Source organism: Eurypyga helias, unplaced genomic scaffold (genome assembly GCF_000690775.1).
Source record: "Eurypyga helias isolate BGI_N326 unplaced genomic scaffold, ASM69077v1 scaffold45935, whole genome shotgun sequence".
Classification (NCBI taxonomy): domain Eukaryota; kingdom Metazoa; phylum Chordata; class Aves; order Eurypygiformes; family Eurypygidae; genus Eurypyga; species Eurypyga helias.
The window spans coordinates 1-11084 of record NW_010253071.1 but is presented as its reverse complement, the minus strand read 5'-3'; the positions used below and the strand labels follow the sequence as shown (position 1 = coordinate 11084).

At 46.6% G+C, this 11084-nt stretch overlaps 1 protein-coding gene across 1 annotated transcript; it reads right to left on the bottom strand.

Annotated features, from left to right (window-relative positions):
- Positions 1-3138: 3138 nt before the first annotated feature.
- TIMM9 (translocase of inner mitochondrial membrane 9 homolog (yeast)) lies at positions 3139-6361 on the bottom strand. The gene is made up of 3 exons (XM_010152542.1): positions 6323-6361; positions 5893-5988; positions 3139-3273 (listed from the first exon to the last, which is right to left on the bottom strand). Exons 1-3 carry the CDS (start codon positions 6359-6361, stop codon positions 3139-3141), a joined length of 270 nt encoding a protein of 89 aa, XP_010150844.1.
- Positions 6362-11084: the final 4723 nt, after the last annotated feature.

Here is an 11084-nt window from a genome sequence, read left to right as displayed (position 1 = left end):
CACTGCAGCTTACCGTCCACTAACCAGCTTGGAATAGTCCTAATTAACAGGCACATCCGTAAACAAACTCCAGCCCCTACAAGCACTCCGCTCCTGTGGAAGTCAGTTTTTCTCTGGGCAGCTTCCTGTCAGGGCAGCGGCTGTCGACCCAACATCACCCTTCCATCCCACCGACGTGGGTTAGGGAGCGTGGGCGGAGATCCTAAGAACACCACTATCCAGGGAAAAAGTGGGTTTAAAGCCTTTAAAACTGGAGTAAAGGGAACCTGAAAGTGAGACACTTATTAACTAAAAGTCCCCTAACACTTGCTTAACCTTTAGTAGAATAAAACTGCCTTAACAAATATTTAAACATCATCCTACCCCCGAATCCCCAAATGCTGAGATGTGAGGGAGAACTGGGGTTCTTTTTTAACCCTCCTCACTTCAGCCCCAAGGAGCTTTGCTCAGAAGACACAAACATCCTCCAGTTCCATCACTTAGAATCATGGAATGGTTTGGGTTGGAAGGGACCTTAAAGATCATCCAGTTCCACCCCCCCTGCCATGGGCAGGGACACCTTCCACTAGACCAGGTTGCTCCAAGCCTCATCCAGCCTGGCCTTGGACACTTCCAGGGATGGGGCATCCACAGCTTCTCTGGGCAACCTGTCCCAGTGCCTCCCCACCCTCTCCGGGAAGAACTTCTTCCTGACATCTAATCTAAACCTCCTCACTTTCAATTTAAACCCGTTACCCCTTGTCCTGTCACTCCCTGCCCTTGTAAAAAGTCCCCTTCAGTCCCTTTTCTGAGCAACTGTTCTCTCTGCACGCCAAGACACAATGGAAAACGGAAAAATTTCAGTCCTGCACGACCTTCAAATGTTTAACAAAAAGCGTGCTGTAATGAAAGCCTTAAATCTTTGCTACACCTGTGTCATTCCTAAGTGGCCATAACACTTGTCACCTAATTGGGGCAAATAACCTAGGTATTATTAGCCAGCTATTGCTTTAAAAAAGCAGGGCACTGGAGACTTGCTGCCTTATTTGGGCTCTTTTTTAGCCTTTACTATTTCCGAGGTAGCTGTTGGCCATCTCCAAGGTAACAAGGTGTGGGCTCTGTAGGAAAGAGCTGCCAGGGCAAAACCGACGTAAATGAGGCTGTGGGAACACGCCTGTTTCTTCTGGGGGATTTTCTGTGGAGAGCTGGGGCAGCTTCAAGGAGCAGAAAGCAGAGCCGCATCCAGCCGAGTGGCAGGTGTGCTGTGCTGCGGTCAGGGCCTAGTAATCCACAGCCTGGAAAGCCCAGTTCAAGCAGTAAACAAAACGGGCAGAAAATCATTCCTTCAAACTGCTGCTGGAAATAAAAAGCTACAGAGAAGGTAACAACAAAAAAACTCACGAGCAGGCTTCCTGCCATTTCTGTTCCTTACTGTTGCCTTTCTACCCACCAACAGAACCTGGCAGCTGCCACCAGCTTTGTCTTCATTGCTTGAAATCTCACAGAATCACAGACTGGTTTGGGTTGGAAGGGACCTTAGAGCCCATCTAGTTCCAACCCCCCTGCCATGGGCAGGGACACCTTCCACTAGACCAGGTTGCTCCAAGCCTCATCCAGCCTGGCCTTGGACACTTCCAGGGATGGGGCATCCACAGCTTCTCTGGGCAACCTGACCCAGTGCCTCCCCACCCTCTCCAGGAAAAAATTCTGATATCTAATCTAAACCTCCCCACTTTCAATTTAAACCCATTACCCCTTGTCCTGTCACTACAGGCCCTTGCAAAAAGTCCCCCCCAGCTTCCTTGTAGCCCCTTCAGGCACTGGAAGGCTGCAATAAGGTCTCCCTGGAGCCTTCCCTTCTCCAGGCTGAACAAGCCCAACTCTCTCAGCCTGTCCCCATAGCAGAGGTGCTCCAGCCCTCTGAGCATCTTCGTGGCCTCCTCTGGACTCGCTCCAACCGGTCTGTATCCTTCTGATGTTGTGGGTTTCACCTCAGCATGAAAACAGTAATCCTGATGTTCGGCTCCTTTTGGCACTGTATTTTATTAGAGCTCAGTAAAACGTGCCCGTTAGCCATTGTTCTACTGGACTGACAACCTGACCGCAGGATTTCAGCTATCAAGATCCTTTCAAGGGGCCGGTGTTTACTTTTAAACCAAAACTGCAACATCTGAAGAGCTAGCTTCCACAACCTTGCCCCGCACTCAGACGGTGTTTCGGATGTGCCGCGCACTCGCTGTTGGCAGTCACGCAAAGGAGAAAACGGCCAGCAAGCTCGGTGCTTAGAGCACATCAAGACCATCCAGGCAAGGAAGCTGGGGTGTGCAGCCGCCGGGGGTTCCCCAAGGGAAACGAGGAGCGCGCGGAAGTTGCCTTGGGCTGTTAACGTGCTGCTGCTGACACCCTCATAAATGCCCCGGTAAAGCAGGAGGCAAACATAACCCAGGGATGAGCTGGCAGAGCATCCCGGCCTACCTGAGCTGCTGCCCACCATCTGTAACGTGGCGTGATGCTCTCGTCATCACCATCAGCACACCAGGAGAGTTGGAGTGATCCCGTGGCTCAACACTTCTTCCCGAATTAACAGAAATAAGATGCTCACAAATCCTCAGCTGCTGAAAGGAAGTTGCTAATTCCATTATCTGTCAGCAACTTCAAGCAGCAATGAATGAAGAGAACTCTGTAGTGGCTGAGGAAGAGCAAGACCACAGCCAACAAACCACAGTTCTCGGGCAGTGTCCTAAAAATGTACCTTTGGAAAGAACATACATACAAGTGTACGGTTCCCATCTATTTTACTTGAATTAAATAAAAAAGCGTATTTCCTATGTTACGCTTTTTTCATCTGACCCAGCCCTAGCAGAAAGCATAACCCCCTCCAGCCCCCTGAAATTTAAACACAGCAGTCTGCAGGCCCTGGAAAAGCCTGGACCACTGTTACTCCCACTGTAGCGTGAAAAGGGCCTCAGACACATACTCTGTTGACAGTCCACCATGAGTAACTTCTTTTTTAACTCTTCGTGGTTTCCACTGCCTGAACAGCACCTACAGCTCTCTCCTGAGTTGGCGGACATACATCCCGACAGCAGAAGATCCGTAAGGTGTTCTTGGCCAGTGAACACCGGCACGGCTTGTGAAGTCTGAACAGAGTGCTGCTGTCTAGCGGGGTTGGCCAAGCAGTCCTGCTTTAGCTGCCAGAGCTTCGTTCTGCTGAATGTGGTATTCCTGAAACCTCATGGAGATCCTCTGCGTCATTTTTAAATACTTCTGTAGGCAGTGGTCCGAGCAAGTCATCTAGAGGGAGAGGGAGACAGAAGGCTTCAAGCAGTAATTAAAACGCTTCCCCCGACAGGACCCAAAACGTAATCACAGGCAGGATTAGGTGACCACACCTCGCCTCTGCGGAGCCGTCGGGGCAGTGGGAAACACCAAGTTTAGTTTTTGAGGAATGTCTGAAACATCTTTTAATATTCTTTCTTATGAAAGCCTTCACTGAAGACATCTAGGAGATACTGCCATCTCCTCCTTGGGTTCCTCTTGTGAAATTAAAACTTATAAAGCATTTTCTTCTGCAGTAAATACTAAATCTATTAAATTAGCGTATTTTTTTTTTTAAAATCCTGTTTACAAACACATACTATCTTTGACAGCCAAATGTGGTCTACTTTGAGCTCGCTCAGTTAAACTTTTTTTTGGCCTTGTTCCCACAAGCTCTATCAGTCTGTGTGTACGTGCTTGGTTAACCTTCACAAAAGGCACCACAGTACCCTCCAGGTCCTGTCAGTCAGCTGGGCAGAGAACGAAATACCAGGCCTATTCCACCCGCCGTATGATTTTTTACATTTAGAAGGTGGGGATTTTTTTTAAGTGTAGAGAGTTATGAGATTATTTCTGAGCAACAGTTCTACCAACTGGACATTCTGTATCATGATTCTAAACCTTGCTGTCACTGTAAATGTTAACAAACTTGGATAGAAAGGAACTTTGCACAATTACTGGAAAACCAGGAATGCTCTGATTTGGCTCAGTATAAAGGGATGTGAAAAGCAGAGGGGCTGAAAGTGAAGGTGGCAAAAACCCCAGGCAGCTGTGCACACCACCCACCCTTCTCTCTTTCCTCGACCTGGCATCAGCTACAGCAAAACCTGTTAAGCAGGAGTGAAGTCTGACTAGGAACTAAACTCTGGAACTACCCAAAGCCACTTCTCCCGGAGGGTGTGGTATCTGTGATGCATAGCTTGGAAGTCTACACTTGCAGCGCAGACTTTAAGCTGGTTTTTCAAATGTAGAATCTCAAAGGAGATACACGGAGCTATTCGTCTTAACAGTTCCCTAAGAAACTACAGCTGTAAAGAGTAACGTCAGGATTTCCATCCCAGATTAGACCAGTGGTCCATCTACACCAGTGTCCTGTTTCCAGCTGGGGCGAGAGACAGATGCTCTGCAAGAAACCCCATAATGGATAATTATGGGCAAGACTTCCCATAGGAAAGTTCCTTCCTAGCCTCCATCCTTAACAGATGGCTCCTGTACTGCTGGGCACAGCCCCTTTGCAGATCACAGAAGCAAATAAAAAGCAGATCAGAATCTAAGAATATTTTTTTATATCTAAATAATCTTAAGCTTAATTCCCCTCCACTGAGCATTCTTTGGTTTTTGCATCCCAGGTCTGTAATGAAAGACAGTATGAGCTGTTATCTTTAAGAAATTCTAGGAACACTTTGGGTAGTGAAAGAAAGAAGCACAATCCTCGACTGGAAATCAAATACCACCCCAGAACGGTGAAGAGGTGATGCCGCTAACCCTTCTGTCCGTTCTGTTAACTGACACTCCTTGTGTTGTTCAAGCAATTCAAAATGAGTTGGTAGAAGACAGGAACAAGACCTCATCCAGGAAAATTCTGACCTCCTGTAGTCAATAAAAATCCCACTAAAGCAGACGCAGAGAAAATCAGGGAAGCCAGGAATCTGCCCTGGGAAGCTGAGCGCTTTGTTTAGCGCAGCAAAACAAAAGCTGAAAGGAGATGTGATTTTTGCCTGCGCTGAGGAGTCAGAACTCCAAGGAGGCAGAAAATGTTCAAAAACAATGGTTAGTTTAAAACCTCAGGGTTTTTTTTTCCCTGCCAGCAGAGTCAAGCAGAGGTTATTAGACTTTCAACCAACAATACTGTGAGATTCCGAAACAGCCCCTCAACAGGAGAGGAGAAGCAAAAACCATGCAACTAACCTTACCAAGAGCTTAATCTGTTTTGCAGACGACTGTGTGGTGGAGCTGCCGGCAATGCAGAGAAGTGGGTTTAACAGCCAGAGCTTGGGAGGCCTATGTTTCCATGACTCACTAGGATGCAGGGAATGTGGGTAGGTAAACAAGTATTTCAGTAGGATTCTACCATCAAGGAATGAGCTGCAGGCTGTAGGTGGGCAACTCGCATGAGGCACAAGAACGTCCATTGGCAGCTCAGAGAACGAAACAGAGAATTGCAACAAGCCAGTCTCACAGGGAGATCGGGAAGATTCCCTCTGCGTGTACATACTGAAAAGACAACAACGAGAAAAACTCAGGAGGTCTGAGTCCACAGTTTGTAGCTGATGATCTAACACACCAAAAGCACTTGGCTTGGTTTGGTCGGCTTCGTTTGGCAAACAGACTGTTAGGGTCCAAAGAAGTATCTGCCATCTCCTTTAGATGTACCTGGAGAAGCAAAACTACAGACAAGCGATTTCCCTTCCGTGCAGTGCCTCACCTCCTTTCTCCCTTGGAAAGCTGCATGCCAGACACCTGTACTCCACTCAAGACTGCCAATTAGCTTTTTAGCTAGTTGGAAGATCAAGACTTTAAGGTGCTTCTGAAATTTGAATACTACACAGCAATTCTAGCAAAGGGTCATTAAAAGCATAAGAAACATTTACCTACCTCTTCTGGTTGAACTTCTCTGCTAGTGAAATCCTTTATGCAATCCAGGAAGCAGTTTTCTGTAAGCTTATTGTATGTTCCAAGAAACTCCTTGAACTACAAATAAAAATTGAACAGACAGTGACTATTAAAACCAAAATCTACATTCACTTTTACACACTGCTGCGTGGCCCACCTGGTGACACGTTTAAAGGACAAGTCACTAGAAAAACTTAAGGTCAGTCAGGAGATTTCAGCGCCGAATGCCTCTAGTACTCAAAGCAGACACTGTGCTGCCTCTGCCAATGGTCAAATGTTGGAGTTTTGGCTGCTGCAGCACCAGCCTTAACTCGGATGACAAACCTTTTGTCCTTCTCCCTGCCCCACGCTGCCTACTCTACGTGACAGTACAAGATCTTACAAGCCACCGCTCACGAACACAGTATCTTACCTGCTTGATTTGATCAGATTCCGGTATCTGCCCCGCCATATTCTACCGCCTGCGATTCGCTCCCGAACTCTGAAGATAAAAGTCGAGTTTCACACAAAAATCACACACATGAACAGCAACATTTTACGACAGAATGGAATTTTATACGTCCTTGAAGCGTGTTTAAATGCAACTTTGCCTGGAAACTTTCAAGGCGCCCGTTGAAGGAAAGTTATCAATTTGAAATGTATGCAATTAAAAGAACATCCAAGATAATTCCAGGTGTGAAGCCTTCCCAGATCCACCTGTTAACCGCTGTCGTTTGAACACTTTTTAAGCATTTCAAACAGTTTAAATGATTTTAAAAAAGGTACCATTCAAGTATTTTGTAAATGCTTTGCCACTCACAAAGTAAAGCTGGGGCAGGAGCCCGGGGCAACGCAAGCACTAACATTTCCTGGCCTGGATGTTTCAGGGACTTTAGATGTCAGCCACAGACACAGTAAGGGAAAAAGGCAAGCACGAAACGGTAGCCACACTGAATAGATGCAGCAGCAGCCAGCTTGCACCAGAGAAGCAGATGCCTGGTTTCTATGTAGCTGCATTCTTAGCACACAGACTGCAACAAATGTTGTGGTCACTGAATATAGTGAATTCAATGCAAGAATGAGAATGGCTTTAAAGGAAGCGAAGCAGACAAAGAAAAAGGGAAGAATGACCAGATGTGGACCCAAGAATTTAAGCAAGCATTTCCAAGGAAGACTCACATTCCTAAACCAACATGGTAAACAAGTTAGGGCTTGAAAGTATCCCTGCAGGTTTCCTAGAAGAATACTGAAAGCTAGTTGTCCTTCTCCCTTAGTTTACCTATAATCTAAGGCCTATCACAGATGAGAATGCCAGCTAATACTGCACTTGATGGGAACAAGATCCTCCAGTTTAATTCACATCAACTTGTGGAAGAAAGTGTAGCACTGAAGTGTAACCACTTTGTGAAGGAAGTACATTTAGCCCTTTAGCAAGGGCGACTTGTAATTAATCTTGCATTATGCATTGCCAAGTTTTGAGCAAGACAGTCATATTATAGAAAGTCCAAACTATTCCGGTCCATTGGCAGGGGGAAGGGAAAGGGTGAGCAAGCCTTCTGAACAAGAACAAAAAGTCATTAATAATTATTTCTACAACAGAAAGAAAACGAAGCAACTGTGAATTGCTTGCTGAAAACTGTAAGGCTCCGAGGAGACCTCATTGCAGCTTTCCAGTATCTGAAGGGCCTACAAGGGTGCTGGGAGAGGACTTTTTACAAGAGCCTGTAGTGATACGACAAGGTGTAATGGGTACAAATTGAAAACAAGGAGGTTTAGATTAGATATCAGGAAGAAATTCTTCACAGAGAGGGTGGGGAGGCACTGGAACAGGTTGCCCAGAGATGTTGTGGATGCCCCATCCCTGGAAGTGTCCAAGGCCAGGCTGGATGTGGCTTTGAGCAACCTGGTCTAGTGGAAGGTGTCCCTGCCCATGGCAGGGGGTTGGAACTGGATGATCTTTAAGGTCCCTTCCAACCCAAACCATTCTATGATTCTATGATTCTAAATAGCACGACGGAGGTCTCGCAAGCACGCGCTCTCCCTGCACGCCCTCCCAGCAGCAGAGGAATTGTAACATCTGCCTCGTAACATCACACTTTAGCACTCCACAGGAAGCCAGTTCAGGGGTTGGAGGTAAAGAGCATGTACGACTCTTGGATTTAAGATGCGTACCCCACGACCAAGAATTCTTCGTGGGGAAGTGGGTCACACGGGTTACTCTGGAGGAGAACCTACAGGACACAGTTGCTCAGAAGAAACAAGGCATTACTCGGGTTACTGTAAACCTCTAACTCGTTCGGGGAGAGGTGGACATGACTATCATCTGGGACAAGAACTAGTGAAGGTAGATAGCAACTCCACTCTCATGCCTCAGCCTGTTAGAAGAAAAATCAGCAACAAGTCTATAAAGTCAGTTTAGGTGGGTTATTAGAGAGTTAAAAACTACAATGAGTAGGAAATACTTCTGTCCTCTCCCAAGAACACAAAGCTAAAGGCTTCAACTGTCAGTGCTGTTTTCTCACACCCAGTATTGGTTCATTACGCTGGTCTGTAACAAACCTGATCTTTTGTTCTTCTGTGACCAATCTGGCTAGCTTAAAATTACAGCTTTACTGAACTGCAGTTCCACAAAACTTTTACGCTGGCGCTCGGGAACCAGCTCCGATCTTCATCGGCACGATCTCCTTTTGTGTGTCTGAAGTGCTTGACCCTCTACAGGTCTTTTACACCGTTGACACAGCAGGCTCTACTGACATGGCTCTACTGCACCTCTTCAGCAGCTACGGATTACAGGTAGTTGCCTCAACATCTGAAAACGTGCTACCTGAATGGTCCCAGAAACATGCGTATCTGGTTTATTCTTAAAGTATGTTAAATGTATCATTTCAGCTTTTCTTGTTGTTTGCCCTTTTTCTCTCCAGCCTGTGAAACAAGCCAAAAAAAAACCAACCTCAAAAAAGGTTTTTTTGGGGCTTGGCACCTTGACTAACACACCACACAGCTTCTTACGTGGCTGCTCAAACCACTCCTGCATGCTTCAGGTTTAAGCCTACGCAGCCTGGATTACTTGCCTCCGGGCTCAATGGGATTTGGAAATTCGGCACTGCGCTTTCAACCACGTCACGCCTACCTCTGAATAAACCTCTGCGACGAGGGCCACACGGTCTGGATGTGCTGGATCACCAGGAAAACGGCAACAGCTAGGAAGTCGCCCCTTGTCAAGAGCCCTGCAGCTCTTCCAAATCTGTTGTGATGTTCTAAAGAGACCTTCTTTGAAGAAACCCTCTCGGAGCAAAATTAGCTAAGGTAAGGATGAGGTTTTGATTTTTTATAGTTAGGTATAATGGGTTTTCCATCCCTTTCCAAAGTTAACAAAGGCTTTAGCCTATTCAAACCCTTTTTCTATGCAAGATCCATCCCAGCTCTCAGCCCTGTTTTAGAATCTGGAAAATGCTTCTAATATTTCCTTCTGCTGCAGCTGCCACTCCCATTGCCATGGAAACACAGGATCACTAGAGTAACAGCTTCTTTCAAAAAAGACTAAAGCTTGTTTATTAAATAAAACCAGCAATTAGGTTAAGGACTCTGAGGTAAGCTGGGTCAATCATCTATCTGTTTCCATGGCAGGAGGAAGAGGATCCAGAATTACAGAGGTTAGAACCTTAGGTGTGGGAATACAGCTTTCCCAGCTGTATCTCCAAACCTTCGGAAGCAGAGGGCTCATGAATATAACTCCTAAGCACGAATAACTGGAACAGAGCTGTTTATTATGGTTGCTGTGCTGCTGAGTGGCTGAACTGCCTGCCTCCGTTTAACAGCCTGGAGTTCTCACGGGCATAACACGCACTGTAAACTACAGTGAGGAATGTTTTTTTCCACTGAGGTAATCAACATCAGTGTCTCTTACCTCATCTTGATTCAACAGTCTCCTTTCCCATGGAAACTAAACCAGTCCCGTGGTTTGGTGTTTGGTTTCTTTTTCCCCAACCTTTTTGCAAGGAGCTGTGCTTTATGAGGGAGGGGGTCTGTGGAGAAACACCACAACACCATCACGCTCGTACTCCTGATTAACAATCTGAATTAGGTGTAGGCACTGCCCACCCTATAGGTACAAGGCTGTGTTTATTTTTAAACCATCACTTCCGACTGTACGCACAGAACACCACACAAGTGTTTCTGCAAGTGCGTAAAAGGAAGAAGGAGAATAAAAATATCACATCAAAGAAACGTGTCAAGATACAGCACCCACAGCTTGTCAAGAAAGTGGGGTTTTTTAATCGTTGGGAATTACTAGGCTACAACTTGATTGACATCAGATTAAAAAAACCCTCGATGATTTAAAGAGCTCTTTTACTGAATCTACTCAAAATACGCCTACCCATGAAACCTGTAGGTTCTCCGCAAGAGTAACCCGTGTGACCCACCTCCCACGAAGAATTCTTAGTGGGCTGCTAAACTAGTCACGTAAATTCTAGGCAAGAGGTAATTCAACACCAAACTCCCGCTGCCACGTGCCTGGTGACGCCCCGCCATGCCTGCAGTACGGTTACACACAGGTTTTCTTCTCACTCCCCACACTGTGCTCAGCCTTCAGAGGCACATGGTGAGACAAGGACTCGTCAGAAGGTGGCTGGATCGTAAGATGCACCTAGTGCACAGGTGTAATTCGTGAGCCAGACCCTGCTCTGAAGAAAAAGGTCAATGGTACAAAAGGTCTCCTAACGCTGAAGCCGCATTAACACACTAAGGCTGAAATCGTACTCCTCGGGAGCCTCTTTGAACAGACTGGACACACACAGGGTGTCTGTCCTGGGAGAAAATACCTACTTTTCCATTGCGAGTCTCCTAAAACAGTTAGATTAGGCCTGGCTGATACTTACGATCCAGTAAAATCAAAACCTGAGGGGAGATAAAACAATTTCACCTTGATTTTATACATATATGTGTGTGTATACGTATGTATTTTTTACTCCATCCTTCAGTTGTTACTTTCAAGGGCACCTTGAGTTTCTTCAGACGCTCGCTAAGCCAAGCCCTAACCCCACAGGCCAAGCGCCCGCCCGGCCGCTGCGGCTACACGAGTGAGCCCTTTCCTCTCCATCCGAGCCGAGGAACAGACGCCCCGGCACTCGGAAAATCCCCGAAACGGGACGGGTGGTCCTTCGTCCGCGGGACCGTCGTCGTCCCTCCCGCCC

What these genes read in the sequence shown, in the direction of transcription:
- TIMM9 (XM_010152542.1), bottom strand. Translation starts at nt 6,361, where the DNA reads ATGGCGGGGCAGATACCGGAATCTGATCAAATCAAGCAG. An exon ending in AATCTGATCAAATCAAGCAG is followed by an intron (nt 5,989 to 6,322) that starts GTAAGATACTGT and finishes TTTTATTTGTAG; the next exon opens with TTCAAGGAGTTTCTTGGAAC. An exon ending in GAGAAGTTCAACCAGAAGAG is followed by an intron (nt 3,274 to 5,892) that starts GTAGGTAAATGT and finishes CTCTCCCTCTAG; the next exon opens with ATGACTTGCTCGGACCACTG.